Raw genomic sequence first — 19542 nt, 5'->3', positions numbered from 1 at the left:
AACCGCTCTCAGATCTGGAGCTTTGAACTGGAAAATTGCTCAAAATCCTATCAGCTGACAGTTAGAGCCAGAAGACACCTTTGCCTCGTTGAGGTGGAAGGTCTAATGAATAGATATTTCAAAAGGCACACAATACTGTTGAAATTTGGGGAATCTTGGAACACAGCCACAGTTGCAGTGGGTCCCAGCAGTTGTATAAATATAACGAGGTCACCTCTGAAGGAACACTATTTTGCTAGTTACAAAACTCTGCCAGATTAATATGCTGGCGAGTTTTTATGATATTGTTCCCTCAGTTTTGTGGAAGAAATATATCTTTATTCTGGATACTTTGTGATGTATACATTTTCGCTTACGTGAACCTAATACAAATTTGATCCTGATCAGGCCTAATAAATAAGCAATTTCAAATAGTCTGTGTGGCTTTTTTTCCAAATACATACAAATTTACTGAAATACTAATATTTTGTTCCAAATATGTACAAAAAAGTACTGAAATATTGATATTTTCTTCTTTCTAGAAAAACCTTAAAAAGGGTGCCTTGCTGAATAGGCTGGGGAAACTTATCTTCCATGTACTATTAGTCTTGTGCTTGACTCTTCTAATAAATAAATTCATCAAGGTAAGCAAATAATTTTTAACATAGAAACTTACAAAACATGTTACGTAAAAGCTATTTGTTAATCACCTACAGTAATATCATTAAATAAAAATTGCATGGAGATTTCACCGCATTTCAGAGACTGCGTTTTAGAAATGAAAGATCATTTTACTAATCTTTTTGATACATAGATTTTAAAATATATTCTTAAAACATCATAAATTAACAAATAATTGAATATGTATTTGTAACCTGAAGCTCACCTGTAATTTTATAACAAGTGTATGTTTATACTGCATTCTGATACTACTAAGCATTTGCAAAGCTTTTCATTGTATTTACTTCTCAAGGAATGCAGTTAAAAATGAATACTTGTTATAGAAATGTTGTAGACTATACCATATTTTTAGTTGCTTCTTGTGCACAGAGATTCTGCAGACATTAGTGTCAGTAACACATTTTCTGCTTTTGAGTTTTAGTCTCTTCAAGAGAGCTATATCAACAGATTAAAATTTAGAACACGTGGAAATTAAAAGAATCACAGTAAGATAGCAGTCATTGAAATTAAAAAAATACAGCTAAAGCCAACTTGTCCTGGATAATCTTTATCTGTAAGTAAGAAGCTAACCCTAGTAGATATTCTAAAAAGTAAGTAACTTGCCCTTTGGACCACAGGACTATAATTACAAACTGAATGTTTATTTGGCTGCAGAGCACCCTATCTCAGTAAGCCTGTTTTGCTTCACAGTTTCATTAAATGATGAAGAAACCCATTTACTGTGTGAAGCTTAGTTTTTTGGTACTTAAAATATAATTACCTTTCTTCTTCCCCCTCTGTAGAAAATTCTTACTCTTGAGTCAGATGAACATATATTCAAATTCCTGAAAGCAAAATTTGGATTTGGGGCAACAAGGTATGATTTAGCTGCAATTTTACTCTTTTGTATGACTTCACAAGGTGAAGCCTGCGGTTGTTCTCATGTAAAATCTTGGTGATAAATCATGCATTTTTACCTCATGCTTATGTCATACTTTTTTTTTTTCATAATAATCTGCACAACTCTGGCTTTATAATTGCTGGGCAAAAAAGATGACTTTGGTCCTTTTTGACATCAGGTTATGAAATACATGATGATAAGGATTATTCTTTTTTCTTTAGAGATTTTGATGCTAACCTGTATCTTTGCGAAGAAGCTTTTGGTTTACTACCATTAAATACTTTTTCAAGACTCTCGGATACATTACTTTTTTACGTCTACATATTTGTTCTCTTCCTTATGACAGTAGCAGCTGTAATTGTTGCCTTTCAGAACCTCAGGTAAAATATGTTTTAAAAATAATTCACGTATATATCAATTTTCTCTTCTTCAACAGGCTAAGGAACTGACAGTTGAATACAGCAGCATACAGTATTACTTTCCGCAGGTACTAAGGAAACAGGACATATAATAGAAAGATCAGGCAAAATAAGTAACTTCCTATTAAAGCTAAAAATGTAAAAGATGTAGTGCGACTAAACAAAGAAACATTCTACCCTAGATTCCTTCAAGCTGTCTTCTTTGCTCTTGAAGTTTCGCAGTATGTGTAAGGTTGTTTGGTTGGGTTTTTTTGCGGAGGGGAAGCTGGGGAAGGATGTCTTTGTAGAAAATATTGTTAGTTTCTTTAGTTCATTACATTTTCTCTGTGCAAAGCACTCCCAATCAAGGATTTCCCTGGTGATATCCTCAAACTGCCCAGAAATGAGCTAGGATAGTCTGTGCTTAACAGCCTACAGTCTGTGTGAAGAAGCAGGACTGGTAGACTGCAACTGTGCATCACTGTTACCAGTTCCTGTAGCTAATCTGTAGGATTTGGAGGAAGTTACAGGACACTAGAAGAAAAGTAGTACTGAGCTGCTATTTGAAATAAAAGGAAATGGTTCGTTATAGACCTCTCAGTTTTACATTTACAACCTGGGCAAAAGTTAGCAGGGATGATATAAAGCTTGATTAAACAAGAATTTGAGTATTACATAACTAGCGCCACTCATGGTAGATTTTATGGAAAACAGGTTAAAAGGGGGAGAGAGAGAGGGAGAGGATCTAAGACATTCCGATTCTAAAACTATGTTATGATACTGGTGAAGTCAGTCATCTGTAAGGCGTTTTGGTACTGTTCAACTAGCCTCTCAAAAATGATACTGCATCAATCAGTTTTAAAAACAAAAGACTCTGCAGCTCTTACCTTCTGTAATCCTAAATGTAATCCCAAATACTACCCTAATTTTTAACACTGCCTGGTTATCTCATTTATCCCCCACTCAAAAAAAACGGGGAAAACCCACACATTTAAGCAGCTTCTGTTTTTTTGATCAGCCCTCTGCATTCACAAGACTATCCGCTTCAAGCAATAACCAGTCCTTTCAACACCTCTTTTCTGTAAACCTACTTCCAATCTATGGCTTTAGTAGCATAGCCCCACAAACCACGGTAAAGTCCTCCACTCTCATCAAAAGCCCTGTGAACCCTGTGGGAATAGCTGCTTCAAGCGATAAACCAAATATGCCTTTGTGTAAACAATTTTTTCTCATTCTAAAACAGCTTGTTTAAACCCATTGCATTTCCAAAAAACTAGACATGAAAATAAATACCTGATGTTGCACCAAGTTGGTGCTGTCAGTCTTAATTATATCACAGATATAACACAAAATTGTGGACTGATAGCAGCAGTATTGCTCTTTAGCCTTAGAAGGATTGAATGCTTTTTAAAATACAGACAACTATGTGAAATGTATTATCTTAATAGAACACTTCTTATTTCTTCTGTTTAATTAGTGGTTTAAATCAAGTCCAATTCATGGAAAAAATGGAAGAATGCACAATAACACTGAAGCCTGATGCTGCTTACAACTTAATTCACACAGTTCTTTTTGGATGTCTGGCATTAAGCACAATGAGGTATATTTTTTTTTAATTTCTACTAAAGGCTTTTTTAGACAATTGGGTATATTTTGGTAAGACTGTGAAATACACTGACCACAAAGTGATAGGATCATGAACCTTCTTTCTCTCCGTGGTGTACTTCTGCTTGTATACTGAGGGATTTCCCAAAATCCTGCCGAAAAGAATGTTTGGAAGTTTAGCAGCACACATTTTCTCAAGAGCAGCTAACAAAGTGCAAAGTCAGTCTTTCACTCTGTTATTTCAGAGTCCTGAAAGTCTAAGAACACTGTGTTCGGAATTTCTCTAACATAACTGCTCTCATCAACACGGCTTAGCAGAGCTCCAGATGATCAACAAAAACTTGTCTGTATTCTTCCAGAATGAAGTACCTCTGGACATCCCACATGTGTGTATTTGCATCTTTTGGCCTGTGCAGTACAGAAGTATGGAAGCTTATCCTGAAGTGCATTAATCTCTACACATCACAGAGGGTTAGCACTATATTTAGAGCATTTAATGAAATTTGGTTTTGCTCCATTATCAAACCAAATCAAGACTCAGAATTGTAAGACATCTGAAATTAATATTGTTTGCGGTCCTCTTAAACTGGATATCTCTGAAGTACATTTGTATAAATTTAGTAAGTAAAATGTATTTTCTCGTGGCTTATGTATTAAACAATTCCATTTGGATACACTAGATGGCAATATAGATGTGCCTATGAAAAATAACCACAATTTTACTAAAAAAGTCTTAGTCACCATATTAAGAAATCATCAGCAGTCTGAGAAGACCTTTGCCGTTTATTATACTGAATGATACAGTTTTTTCCACTTTGTAGAAGATAGATTTAAGTATATAGATATAAATCCATCATTTGTGATGGGTCTGTAGTAAGGATTTTACTTGAAAACAAAATCAGAATATGATCTTAATACAAACTGTAAATTCCACCACATGATAAATGTCAGTTGTCAATACATTAAAAATGAAGTAAATAAATGTATCATCAGAATAACCAGGTTTTTTTTTGATTTCTCTTAGACGCATGTGATTAAGTATTCTGTACCAGTAATTACATTACTATATATTTCATATAAGGTAAGAAATACTTTCTCTCAATGTTTTGGCGTTTTTCAGTTGCATGGAATTTTCCTTTTCTCATAAAGGGATGTTGTTCTATAAATAATTACATACAAGACTTGTAGCTGAATTTTAAAGATTAGGATAGACTACCTGAAGTGCTGGAACCTTTATGCATATGAAATTGTATGTAAAGGATCAGTTGGGGTCATTTGATCCAAAGTAGTTGTTCATAGATACAAATATGTGTCTGATTGTGTAAGTTACCAGGTGTTTTTTATATGCATAATTTTATGGAAATGTAAGTTGTCTGTTTTGGTTTTAACTAAGTTGCAGATAAGATACTGATGGTTAAATTGTGTAGTGATTCATTGTAGGAGCAGAAATAATCATAACATTCTCTACTGCTGTGCCTCTTCTCATGTTTTAAAGTACGGAATTGTTAAACTAGTCAAGTACTTATGTTATCTTCAGTCTGTCCCAGAAACAAATTACTGTGATTGTCAAATGTTTAAATGTAAATACATAAAACATATTTAAAGTAATAACATGTACAAGATTATTAGTTTGTCATAGAAGTGAGATTTAGAACATTAATTTAATGGACATGCCATTCTTTTAATCTGTATTTACAAAGACAAAAAATTCAGATGCTACTTTGATGAAGAAGTTATTTCTGCAATACCTAGTGTGAAATGAGAATATTTGTGTTAAAGAATTACCTTTGGAGAAACTCAAAGTGAATTTCATTATTAAAGTTAAAAAGGCAGTAGTAAAGCATAACAGTTAAGAAAGCTGCTAATAGAATTCAGTCTAGAAACCTGTTCCCTCCTTTAAAACACTGAAACAAAAAGTCAAAAAATACTCCTAACAGTTTGTTTAGTAAAGTTAGTGTGATGTATTGTACTTAAATTTTTGTATTATTCTGCTAGAGGACTTTTTAGGAATTTTTTTTTTTCCCTATTAGTATGCTGGTTAGGGAAGTCATTTGCCATTTTCATCATCTCTGAAAATGATAGAAATAATGACATTTCTTTTGACATGGGTGATGCCAAGAGCATGACATTCTAATAGATAGTCTAATGTGACAGATAAACTAGGAATAATTTTACTCCCACTCTTCATGAGCAGATGTGAAGTTCCTAAATCCTGTCAGATTCAATTCTGAAGTCAACAGAAGTCACTGATTTTCATAGGCTTTAGATCAGTCATTAGTTTGTGCTTAGTCTGCCTGAAAAGCATCCGTTTTGTGTTTCCTCTAAATATAGGAAATACTTTTTATTGACATTAAAAATACCATTTTTCAAAGTGCTTAGTGGGAATAAAGAAATACATCACTTCTCAGGATTTGTTTGCTTAAGTCAGTTGTTGCAGTTCAGTTACCAGAGGAGTGGGTATTTTTGCATGGGTGTCTTTTCTGCAGAGCTGTAAGAGTTAGTGAGCCTTCAGGAAAGAAGCCAACCTGACACAGATAAAATTTGTCACCAGATTCCCTTACAGTGGTCAGAACAAAAATTCTTACAGAGATTGATCCAGAAAGTATCCATTACTTCTGTGATAATGTGTTCATATATTCTCTCTAAAATCTTTAGAAACAAACTGACAGTGCAAGTAGATTTTGATGACAGAGACTTATTACCTTTCTCCTTCCCAGATAATTTGTCTGTTCATGCACTGTGACTGCTCGGATGGTGTTAGCAGCTTGCATATTTTATTCACTACAAAGTTAACTAATCCTCATGGCTAGTTTTCTTGAACTAGTAGTAGGGCAATTTTGTATTTCGTTACCTGTTATGGTTATGTTTGTTAGAAGAACTATTCTTTAGTACCATTCCTTAAAATGGGAGTTTTATGGGATTATTAACCTAATCCTGAATAAGCTAATGAAAGCCTCTTTTGGGGCATGTGTTACTACACTCCCAAATACATCACTTGAACAATAATGTGTTGAGCTACAGATGCAGCTACAATGCTAGCTATCTTTCAGATTTCAGGTACAGTATGTTTTGAGACCTATAAGACATCTGTATTTCTATTTACACAAGTTTTCTTCCATAGTATAGCACAAACATCTTTTAGATAAAGTGAAAGTGCTGAAGTATTTCCATGCATACTTTAGCTATGCTGCAGATAACACAACATGTATATAATGAGTACTAAATATTATTTGTTTCACTTCCTATTATTTATAGGTAGCTTTCAAGTGTATCTGCATTCATTGCATTTAACTTCTTAACAGAATGATACCCTTCAATTTGTGTTTGTATGTCAGTCATTCCTGAATAAATTGTTGGTACTTAAAATTAGGTCCTGAGCTTCAGCAAGTCTATAGTTCCTGGTTTTGCCAAATAATCTTAATTTTTCTTTGCTAATAAACTATCCATTCATATAGTTTCTCAAATTGCATTTTTATCTTCATCATGGCCAAATACTTTTGCTACAAACATATACATTTGTTGCAGCACAAAGCACAACATATACTAATGATCTGAACAGTCTTTGGCTGTACTGAAGAGCTCCCTGTATGTACTGTTACATATTTATCCTTTAAACCTAAAGTTTGTAAGCTTGACCGTCTGTAGAAGAAATGACAAAAGAAAACGTCGTGTTTATTTTTATTCATAGTATCTAATCCTGTTTCTCTAAGAAGATTCTTCATTTTCATTCTTAGGCCAACAGTAACTATAAATAACGTAATAGTACTTGCTTTTCACGTACACTCAGAGGCCAAAGAATTAATGCTTATACTTCTTTAATCCAAAATAAGTGTTCTTGTATTTGAGAAGTATTGAACTCCCATAATCATCAGTGAAGTGTTCAGCACCTCCAAGTTTGTGGCTAGCAGGATTGTCTAACTCTGAACTTTCTAGCTAGAAAAAAAAAAGATAGGTTGTGGGGAAAAGCTGCAAGCTTTTAAAAATCTCTGGGTTCTTCACTGCCATTGAGTTAAAAATTATCAGGTGTATATCCTCAATATGTGTAGATTTGGGGATAGTAACTGTTAATAAATCAAAGTACACTGAAAACCCAAAGCACACCAGACATTCAATAAGAAACTTAAGCATTGTTATGCTGGATGAAGTCCATGATCATGAGCCAGAGGGACAGCAAATGTGAAAGGGAAAGCTGAAATCTTTCTACAATACAGAGAGTTGGAATGATATTTTCACTCACAGAAGATTTAATTTTACTCCTGAAAGTTAAAAATTGGCATACATCCACCAAGGAGGTAGGGTGGGGTAACAAGCAACCACCTTAGTACCTAAATCTCCTAATAATTCAGCTTGTTTCTATAGTCATGTCATCAGGTTCAGAGTTTGTTATTTCATTTATTTTTGTAGATTTTAGGTCTTAGCAGCATTTTACAATGAGTAATTACATACCTTAGGGAAAATATTCCCCATTATCAGTTTAAAGTATCCCACCTTTCTGTTTTCTTGGCTTTGTGGTTTTGATAGGAGTCAGCAATAACATGTCATATTACCTTTTCCTATGCAAGTGTTTTTTAAGCCTTTTTGGAAATTACAAGTCCTTAAGATTTTTCCAGTCCAGAACAAAATCCCTGGGTTGCTAATTTAAACCCCTTGACAACAGGCTTCTTTTCCTGAAGACTTTGACCACAGAGATGAGCATGTTACAAGTTGGAAACCTCTTCTACATGCCACTTATTATTCTGAACAGTTTGTTACATCCCTGATATACTCCATTTATTCTTTTTGTCTATTCCTTGTGTCATGGTATGCTTTTTCTCAATCTGATATATACTTGTTTTACAGGATGACGCTGTTACATCAGTGTTATGGGTCCATATTTTTGTATGCTTTTTATTTACTTTGTGATTGTTATTCTATTGTATTTGGAACTCTTGAAGTTCCCCAGTTTTCTCTTGGCTTGACTAATTAAACAGAGTGTTACCTGAAAATTTTGCTACCTCAGAATTCTCTTTTTAAATTCAGTAGTAGCAAGCCCCACTACCAAAATTTTCCTCCAGTGAAAATGGCTTGTACTCACTCAAAAGTTGCAGTAGTATGACATTGTGACTTGAAAAACCTATGTAGATTAGTTAATGCATGTAATAGTCCCAGCATTCAGGAGCTAGCACAGTGTCATTAGATTCTCAGTAGATTGCAGGGCAGGTTTGCAGCATGATCTAGAAGCAAAGCAGAGCCCATTTCCTTCTGTCTCCACCCTGAAAGACTCGTGAGGTCTCAAAATGTTTAGCTATCCAGGGTAGTTTAGCAATGAAGAGAGAAAATTTTGATTCATTATGAGACTCTATAGTCTCATTTCACAACTGCTTAATTTCTTTACTAATCTCTCGAGATATCTTCTGAAGAGCAAAAATATGTCTATTATAATACTACTGTACTTCCTAAAACTGTAATGTTGTGATACTGCCATAACTATCTTTCAGATGTTGCTCAATCTACCAGCCACTATTAATTTAACAGATATATCAAGTAAACAGTTAAACTAGTAAGTATCTTAATTGGCCCAATTATATCTCCTGCTCCCCAGTCCTCCTACATAATTACAGTTTTAGTGAAAGAATGCATATTTTTGCTAAGTAGCTCAACAGCGTCACATTCAAATTCCTTCTGAACTCTTGGATGAGTATTATCTAAATTGGATGATTTATGGCTTTTTAGATTATCAGGCGGGTTTTCTTACACTTCTTCCTGTGACATGTCACTTTGCAAGCCAGCAATCCCTATTATCTAAGGAAAGCAGGTTTGGAATAGGTTTCACCATAACATCCTCTGTAGTAAAGACTGATGCAAAGCAATCAGTTAGTCATTAGCATTGTCATTATCTGTCTTAATTGCTTCCTTTTGTCCTTGAATATTCACTAGCTTAAACAACAAGAAACCCTTAAATAAATCTTTGCTCTGTTAGCTTTTTTTGGGGGGTAGGGTTAAGCTTTTCAGAATCAATTTCAGTCCTTATTTCTCTCCTCCAGTTTTATTTAGGTATTCTTTGTCTTCGGTAAATTTTGAAATGTCTTCCCTCCAGTAGTCTATTAGATGTGGCCATTTAGTCACACTTTTCTTTTTTCCTTCAGCAGTTCTCTTTTAATTCAAACTTCTGAAATGCCATTAATGGCATCCACAGCACATCTAATGATTTTAACTTCTGATACAGATTTCCTACCTTTTTTTTTCTTTAGTTCTAAGTTGCCTTTCTAAATTAATTCCCAGGGCCTTACCTTCTCCTGTAATCATAGGTATTATTTAATGGTTTGGTGGAACTGTTACATGATGCCTCTTTGTTTGATACTTTTCTTAAAGTTTGGTCTGTCAAGAAATAACTTAAAACATCAACATTCATCTTGTAGTCCAGGGAACTGAAATGGTTCCTTTGTAAAGTAGATACAATGCACAACAGTAGTATTTGATGGCAACTTCTAGTTTCCCATAGATTTTAAGATACAAACTGGTCTTAACTAATAGAGTTCTGGAAACCTCCAGTGAGTTGGGCATCTGAGAAAAGCTGTCCTCAGGCTCACCACAACAGGTAATTTTGTTCTTTCTGGACATCTGGCAGGAGCTGCAGATCTCAACTCTGAAACTGTACATTCATACTGTAATGACAGCCACCAGTCCCTCATAAGAAGGGTAGATGTGCTTATGTCTTGCAACTTAGCCATAACCTGGACAAGATCAGTTACCAGCTAACAGGAAATAATATGTTTCAAAATCCAGAACTCGTTTTGGTCATTCTGTCTTCAGTTTGTTTTATTTTGTTTGCATTATAGTTCTGGCCAGGAATAATGGATGAACTGTCAGAGCTGAGAGAATTCTATGACCCAGACACTGTGGAGCTGATGAACTGGATTAAGTAAGAGGATTTTTTCTCTATTTAAGTTAAATGCTATTTGTGTAGATCTAATGTTCTTAGTTATAGTGTTCTCATTTGTCACAGCTCATCAGTGAACTCTGGTGACCCGTGAAGATAGTTAAGGATGAATGGGCTATCAAGAGGTTAGCATATTAACGGCTGTGCAGAACAGCTATATGCAAAGTCCCCCAGACTGCTCTGCTCTTGTTCAGTATCATGCTGCTGTATTGCATGTGCATCAGGGAACCAGTTGACTCCATTTCCTCCCATAAGTATACATAGTTTTCCCAGCTGAAAGAGGTAAATTTGGAGGTGTCAAGCTTCTTCCATCATGTTATAGCTACCTCTTTACATTAATAGACCTTTGCAGTGAAATAATTTTATTTTTATTTTTTCCCCCCAACCTGGTGTCCTCTTTTCAACTTTATAATTTTAAAAAGCTTGGATGTACAGTTGTAGAGCTGGAAAATCTGTACCCTACAGTCTGTTTCTTGAACTTTAAAATAATGTACATTGTTTATACTTATTAGAATTATCTCAACATTTGTTCTAAATGGTAAACAAAATATTTATAATTGAACTTGAACTTGCCATGGCTAAGATTAGGTGCAAAGTCTCTTTCAGGAGTATGAGTTAATCATTCCAACCCCACCTCATCACTTCTGCTTTCTCACGGAGCATAGGAAAGTATTTTTTAGGTGGAAACAGTTTGGAATACTGCATGTAGAAGATCCTGAGAAAAAGGGCCAGGTAGGATGTTCTCTGGAGGACTGTGAATTTAAGGGATATGTTCTGTATTAACATGTAGTAACCACTGAAAATGTTCAGGCTCAGTTCTGAAAGGAAATATTCCTGGGACTTGTCTTTATTTGGAACTCTGACAAAGATTAAAAAAAAAATAATCAGTTTAATGTTCTGGAGAAAAACATCCTGAAAGTAAATCTGAATTTACTACATTTAACGTTGAACTATTTGAAGTATTTCTTGGAGCCCTCTATTGTGTTTTCATATGCAATGAACTTCAGTGAAACCAGTTGCCCAGCCTGTTCTACCTGTAACAACATATTTACACTTCATAACGTTGTATTTCTTTAATCCATAAACTAGAAGGAGTAATTTAGAAGTAAAATATATTACAAGCCTTCACTGACTTATTTTGAAAGTAGGCCATGTTTTTTTCCATCATTTAGAGTCTTTGCAGCCATATTGACGTGTTTTTGTGACTGATGTTTACCAGCCAGTTCCATTTAGCACTACTGTTTTATTAAAAGATGGTAAATGTCTGATAGTTCAGGTCTCCTGTGTACAATATATAGAGTTATATATAGATTTATACATAAAATATGCATGTGGAGTTATTCCCAGCCATGAACTGGATTTGACTGGATCCAGCGAGAATAATTTTTCACATGTTCTTAGTCCTGAGAATGCTAAACTGGTGCTTGTCCTCTTTTCATTTGAAGTCATGACAGACAATTACAGAGGGAAGTTTTCTACTTAGAATTTATTGTGTTTAGAAATATTATTCCTGTGAAGAAGAGTTAATTATCTATGCTTTAAATACAAGTCAACAAAATTTATGGCAAGTTTCTCAAAGTGGGACAAATTTTCTTAAGTTTTGATGTGTAAGAAAAATATTTTGCTATACTAATGCTTGATAATTCTGCTGTGGTTAATGATCTGTCAAGGTTGGTGTCAGGAACTAATCATTCATTATTAAAACTCAGTATGAGAAGCTCTAATTTGTCATGTATAGCAGTGAATTACGAATAACTCATCTGCCTTGCAATCTCTCGACAACAAGAAAACCCTTCTATCTGCTTAGATTTAACTGCATATTAACTTGTCCAAATATACAATCTGAATAATAGCCAACTATTAGTCTGTCCACTGTGAAGTGTCTGCAGATGTATTTTTTACTCTTCCCCTTACTAAAGTTACCATAGTGTTTTCAGGAAGATATACAGGTTTATATCTGTACAATAAAGTTACTGCATAGTATTGGGCTGCATCTATTGCAAAGCGCAGTTTTTTACATAATGATCTTGCATATCCCAGTCTTTTGCTTTTTCCTACCCACCACCTCATTTTCTATAGCTTTTTTTTTTTTTAAAAAAAAAAAAAAGAAAAAGTAAGAAGGTCCTGCCAGTGACCCAGGGATAGTTCACAGCTGTGTTCCCAGATGGGAGGTATATTAAAATTCTTAGTTTTGGTCTCTCTCCCTAAGACAACAGGAACAACATGCTCATTTGTGAGATGGGGAAGAATATCAGTAGAATGAGCAAATCAATAGCGTGAACTTCCCTACTCTGTTTACTTCTGGTAAGTGTTTAAGAAGCAATGTCTTCTGCCTTTAAAGGGGAAACCTGTCTAGAATTGTGAAATATTTCATAAGCAGTTACCAAAAAATCATAGAAAAACTTCTTAGACATCTCGGACGACAGCCAAAACAGTGGAAAAGTTAACCGAGACTGAGATTTGGCAGAGCATAGTTGTACGTCACCTGTATTTGAATCGGGTGTTGGGGACAAGCAGGCAAATTTTTATATTAGTGGAAACCCCACAAATTTCCAAAAAGTTCCTAAGGTTACAAAAATGGAATACCCATGTTTCAGTGGTGGTTCTTTTATTTAGTAATTTATATTAATGGCTATATTTTAATTTCAAACCAGCTATAAATTTTAACTCTTCACTCTTACTTACATGCCTGATTTTCAAGGGTAATCACACTGAAATCAACACATATTCCAGACTTTAAAGGCAATATTACACTTTTTTTTTTAATTATTGTTTTTAAATTCTTGGGCTTATCCTTTGTCATTGACTGATTTGTTCAGTAAAATTCAGGCATGAACTTGATAGTGCCTGAAAAGTAGGTTTATGCCAACTGTGTAGGTGCACTCCTTTATGTGAACAAAATATGCATGCATAAAATTGAGGCTGGGACTAACAAAAATGCATCTTGTTGCTCTTTCTTTGTGGCTGTTGTTTTCCATTTTTGCAATTTTCAGTCTTTTCAAACCAGAGGGAAAAAAAAGAACCATGACAGTTTGACTGAATATGCTTTACTGCCTGTCATTTGCCACTAAACCTGTAATATTTTCATATGGCATTCTGCAAATAAAAAGACTTTCTTCTAAAGAAAAAAAAAAATCTAACATCGCATATTTGAAAACCCCTTTTCAGAATCTCCTTTTCTCAAACGCCTTTGCTTTGTAGATTCATATCATACCCAGGCACTAGTAAAGGAATACTCTGAGATTTGTCAGATTTTATGGCTTTGAAAGCCAACTACAGAGTTCAACTCTGGAGGACTTTTAATAGAAATAGCCATTTTATTTCTAATGGTGTAACCTGTAATTGCAATGTTGGCGATTTCTGTAGGGCTTCCTTAAAACCAACTCACAATAATTCTTTAGCATCTTAAGAGAAAGAATTGCTACCACTTTTAGAGTCCGTGCAAGTAGTTACTGTAAAACCCTTTTATTTTTAATGAGTTATTCTTTAGTATTTGTATAATTCTCTGAATTCTTAAGTGTAGGTGAAGAAAAGCTTCATACAATGTATTATAGTGCTTAGTTTACCCATTAGTTCAGCTGTAATTAACTTGTTGAAAGCTTAGAGCTTCAAAAATAAATGAGATTATTTGTTCAAAATGCCATCAGGTCTGCTTGGAATGACATTTAAATTATATAATGTAAATCAGTTTGACCTGTAAGTCCTTGTCATTATTTAGTGACATTTCATACAGAATAAATTGTTTGCAGGTTGGGCGGTGTGGTATGGAGCTTGGCAGAAAGCTATAAAAACAAATTATCCTTTCATTTTATACATCATTTGTTCAGACATTTGTAAAAATTGCTTCGTTTTTCTGTAATAGAGAAGTGTCATTCAGTGGTTTGAAGCACATTAGCTGCCTTGGATACAAACCACAGCAGTTAGTGTCTGACTCGGGTAGGAGTATTAGAGAAAGACACTTGCATGAAATGTAGAAATCATCCTGTACCTGAAAAATATTAGTTAGTTGTCGTATCTCCCTCTAGTGGCTGTTTCAGTAACGGCCACCCGCTGAAGTTCTGTAAGATGTAATTAAGGAGGACTGACATTGCATGAAGCTCAGTGTCACCTCCCAGCTTCCAAGTGTCTGTCCACAGCAGTGAAATCCTGTGCCAGGTTTGTGTTCTTGGCATCCCCAGTAAAGCATGGGAAAAGAGTGCCTGCAGTAGCTCTGGCAGTAGCACGTGTTGGTCTGGGAACCGTCTGAGCTGGCCCCAGTAAAATATGGACAGTGATATGTCTTAAGGCCTATAATTTTCTAGGACTTCAAACATGTAAATCTGAGTCTCAGAGAAACATCTGCCTTCACCTGGAATACGTGATTTTGAACTCCATCCAGCACCAAGGCACATAAGCCAGTTTTTTGAAAAGCAAGCGAGGGTCACTAGGTTGCTTTTAAGGTATAGGAGGAGGAGGAGGTGCTGGCAAAACTCTTAATACCTGCTAAATAAAGAATGTACTCAGCTGTATTTCACCTCTTCTGTGCAAGAGTGAATGCTTTTAGAAAGAGGAGGAATTTAACCTGCATCTTCTACATTTTTGACAAGCATTTTTACCAGTAACTTATGGAAAAAGGGCACCATCACCATTTCCTCTGGCTTTCTTTTGTAAGAAAAGAGGCTGCAGGCTGTCTCTTGGGAATGGTGGGGTTTTTTTCTTTTCTTGTGATTTTGGCTTTGGTACATGTTATGGGTTTTTTTTTAAAGAAAGTTTGATTCTGCAAGTTTGCATTATATTGAGCTCTTTAGGAATCAGTGTTACAGGTTTGCCTTGATAAGGCCAAGTCAGGAGAGAAGTACTGCAGAGTGTTATAAAATTTGAACTAGTCTTGAACAAACACAGAAACAGACTTTTCACACTAGAAGTTTCCCAGCACAGGCATAAACACAGAAACATGTTGAAGGTACTTTGAGAATCATCTTTTTCAGTTAGGTATCTAAGCTCTACCAAGTCCCTCTGTGAATCTAGTCCACACTCTTTTCAGCTTAGTCTAAAGAATTGTGCTTTCCTGCAGATTCAGAGATGAGTCTTAGCTGACAGCCTGTCAGGGCCATTACATTTGCACAGTATTAAATTCTAAGATTAATTTATTTCTTTTAATGAAACATTTGCTTCATGACACTTGTAACTTTGAATATTTTAAGTAAAAAAAGAAATTTTTAAGAGATTAAGTGTTTTCAGACTTTAAAATGAAGCTGGTTTTATAAACTGCTGAAAAACTAGTCTATCAGTAGAGTTAAAGTGGCCTATTAAAAATACTATCTCTGTCCTTCCTAGATGAGATTCATGTACCAGTGCAAGAATTTTCAGGAAGGGTTTGTAATTATTAATTCATTTGCTAAGCATAATCTCTTGAAAGGCGATAGTAAAATTTAATACTTGTCTCTTAGCATTTTCAAGCTGATCATGGAGCTTAAAGACTTAATATATAGCTGCAGTTTTAAAAGGCTCCCTGAAGTGCGCTCCAAAGTGTCACAGTTATTTGAATACTATGGGTGCTATATGTGCATGTATGTAGATATTAGGCAACTATTCACATTCCTTTCTAATTTCATTTTACTTGATTTAATGTATGCTTCTTTCTGTTGTGTTAGTCTTCATAGAACTTTTCATGGTTATATGCCTACAAAGTGCTAGAGAACACTTAAGGATACTATGACCATTTTTAATTAGCCTGTTTATAGTAGTCTCTGTTGCCTGGCATTTTTACTTTATCTTTTTGCTATGCCCTTCTGTTGTGTCTTTACATATATTTTAGATTGTAAACTTGTTGGGGGGATTGTGAGCAAAAAACTGTTTTTGCGTTATGGGTATTTAAACAATCCTGGGATACCAAGAGTGTTATTTAGATAACAATTCTAAAGATTGGCTTTGAATTTCAGATGAGATCACAGTACCAATAATTGACAGCATTTCTATCTGGCGTCTTCTGCGCCCCCCGCCCCACTTTTTACAACTAGAGTGACTTTTTTCATAATTTCTCTCCCACAGTTGTCATAATAGAAGGATTAATGTCTCACATAACAGAGTTTTCATTCCAAGTAAATGGTGAATGCCAGGACAGTAACAAGAAGTTTTAGCATTCAGATTAAATAATCCATTTTATATAGAATACCTTATATATCAGACACAAATCTAAGTCCCAGTAAGTTTCTTGAAATATTAAAAGAATTAGGATATAGAAATTTACAAATATTCAGAGGCTATATGAACCCAAGAAATATATGAAATATGGAAGTAGTATGAAATTTTCAGGGTCATGTTTTCCCTAAATTTCCTCATAGCGCAGAGTAAATTTTTTATTTGCAGTTAGAGAGTATTATCGTGATTTATCTGCTTCATATTTGAAGAAAACACAGTTGCTTGAACAGTTTGCTCCCTGAATAGAGGGGAGGCAGAAAAATATTTTTTTCAGTCTTTTTTTTCCTTCTGATCTGTAACAAGCAATGCAAAAATGCCCCTACAGCGACTTCCTCAGACTTATCAACATTTGTTTAGGTCAAACACTCCAAACACAGCAGTGTTTGCTGGGAGCATGCAGCTATTAGCAGGAGTCAAACTGTGCACTGGACGGACCTTAACTAATCATCCCCATTATGAGGATAAGAATCTAAGAGAGAGAACAAAACAGGTAAGAGTATTCTGATTGTTTAAGCTAATGCTTCTCCCTATCCATGGCTCCATTCCAGAAAACACACACAATCTCTAATGGCGCATTGCAAATGGCATCGCGTGCTTTACTCATTAAACTAACTAACTTTCAGATGTAGTATCAGAATTTAACTTCTTCTGTGAAACACATAGTACTTTGAGCATCTGCTAACTCACTTCTGACAGCTGGTGTTCGTCTGAATAACTGTACCTAGGTACTCAAGCTAGTTCTGTGTGAACTGGTTTGGGTACTGTTGGCATTAATAGATCCTGCTGCCCAGTTGGGCTGTTAAACCCACATGAAGCGTTTCCTGATTTGCCTGATACTCCCTTCAGTTCCCAGACTAGCATGTAACATTTTATATAGAATCCACCTTGAGAAACTCCATACAAAGCTGGGGAGATTGTTTGAAACTATCCTTTCCTACAATTTAGACATTATGAAAGTTTTACAGGCATCTGCCAAGGCCTTTCTGCAGACAGCAGCACCATCCAGTTGTTTTTGTTGTAAGCAGCAGTACTGTTGTGCATCATAGTAGCCATAACATCAAAACTCTAAGTGGCTACTGAATAAAGCTGCTTTTTAAAAAATATTTAATTCAAATCACATGGATTGTCAATCTCAGTTCTTTCCCTGGCTCAAGATAAAGGAATCATGAAAGAGCAAACAAAGAAATAGTGGCAACGTAATGTGTCTTACAGCTTAGTTTTCTTCTACAGATTTATCAGATCTATGCCAAGAGATCTCCTGAAGATGTTTACAGAATACTGCGATCCTTTGGCACAGACTATGTGATCCTAGAAGACAGCATTTGTTACGAAAGAAGACACAGTAGAGGCTGTCGGTTACGTGACTTACTTGATATAGCTAATGGCCATGTAAGTATTATGTACAAAACTTAGAAAGAAAATACATTTTGCTTAACTTCTTTTTGAAATACATTTAAGATTTGAAGTAGCTTGGGTTACTTCATCATGAGTGTGGGAAGCAAAATCTAGTGGAGCCTTTAGACATTCTCAAAATCACCAAATTGAACACTGCTTGCCTTTAATGGTATTTGATAGTTAAAAAAGGAGGAATTCAGCCTGGGCAAAATAAGTAATCACTTCCCGATGAGCTTCAGGTTAGCAGTACACAAACAGTGTTCCCTTTCAGAGTGTAAATCACTTCTTAGCTTCAATTCCCTCAGGACCAGTGGTAGGTTGTATTACTCCGTTGTGTCAGGGGAGTTTTCAAGCATTTCTAGGGCTAACATGGAACCACAGCAGACTGCATAACCCAGAGCAGATATGTACCTCTGACAAATCAGCTTTATCCGTAATAGAGACGATACTACATATCTTACAGTTTTAATGTTATTTTATCCCTCCCACTTGTTTCATACAGTCACTGTTAACAAATCTGGCCAGCCTGACCCTCTGAATGCATTGTCAAGGTTGTTTTTAGCTTCTTGTTATTGCCTGTAACTATGAATTAGCTAAAGGTATTTCACAAATCTGTTCAATTTCATTACAGATCATGGATGGTTTGGGAGAGAATGAACCTGATTTGAAACCTTCGTTGTATCCTCGCTTCTGTGAGGAAATTAAAAAAAACCTGCCTTCTTATACCATACACTTCACTAGAGTGTTTCAAAACAAAACATTCCACGTTTACAAACTTGCTAAGCATAAATAACATTTCCAATCATGGCTTCAAGTTCAGTATTTTCATGCTAGGACCCACAGTAGAAGATGCAGAAGTAGTTTACAAACATGTTACGTTTGTAAGGCATTTTACATTGATGGTTTCTTGTTTAATTACTGTGATTCTTATTTTTTTAGACAGTTTAGTTTTGATAGCATTCTTGTTGTTGCCAAACTTTTCATAGATTCATAAATAAATGCTAGCAGGGACCATTTTGATTATAAAGTCAAGATTATAAAGACCTTCTGAAGACCTAGGATGTATTTGTTTTCCAGTTTTAACTGGTTGGAAGACACATAAAATGGGCAGCCTGCATGACCACTGCAGAATAGCCAGCCTATAAATTTCTGCTCAGCAGTTTGGATTTTTACTATAAATGATAGAAATTCAATGAAAACAGGCCACTCTACTCCTATACAGAGTATGCATTATCTTTGTGAATACTGAAAATAGTCACAAAAATTAAGTTTTGTCTTACAGCCTGATCCTCTTTGACAGATCCTTGTGCTCTTTCAGTGCCTATTTTTTGAATTCTTTGGGAATGTATGCGGATATGAGTTTCTAAGCTTGTGAGTGTGATTGCAGAATCAGTGAGTGCAGAATCAGCAAACAAGTTTGAAAAGTAAAACTTCAATCATTGTCCAGCATTTTTAGTGATACAGAAACATACTGGTTTGTAACGTTAAGCATTTAATGATGGAGT

General features: G+C 35.2%; 1 protein-coding gene across 1 annotated transcript in view; it reads left to right on the top strand.

The window, feature by feature from the left end:
• The window catches only part of DPY19L3 (dpy-19-like 3 (C. elegans)), a 34499-nt gene extending 15506 nt beyond the window's left edge, over nt 1-18993 (top strand). The window contains exons 9-18 of the mRNA XM_009701469.1: nt 522-623; nt 1443-1516; nt 1762-1920; nt 3416-3538; nt 3903-4014; nt 4568-4624; nt 10362-10444; nt 17000-17132; nt 17873-18031; nt 18669-18993. Coding sequence (XP_009699771.1) covers nt 522-623; nt 1443-1516; nt 1762-1920; nt 3416-3538; nt 3903-4014; nt 4568-4624; nt 10362-10444; nt 17000-17132; nt 17873-18031; nt 18669-18830 — 1164 coding nt within the window. The 3' untranslated portion in view covers nt 18831-18993. The remainder of the gene's footprint in view (nt 1-521; nt 624-1442; nt 1517-1761; nt 1921-3415; nt 3539-3902; nt 4015-4567; nt 4625-10361; nt 10445-16999; nt 17133-17872; nt 18032-18668) is intronic.
• Nucleotides 18994-19542: the final 549 nt, after the last annotated feature.

Source organism: Cariama cristata, unplaced genomic scaffold, assembly GCF_000690535.1.
Source record: "Cariama cristata isolate BGI_N322 unplaced genomic scaffold, ASM69053v1 scaffold44585, whole genome shotgun sequence".
Classification (NCBI taxonomy): domain Eukaryota; kingdom Metazoa; phylum Chordata; class Aves; order Cariamiformes; family Cariamidae; genus Cariama; species Cariama cristata.
Note: the sequence above shows the minus strand (reverse complement) of the source record. Positions and strands in the feature narration are given on the sequence as shown.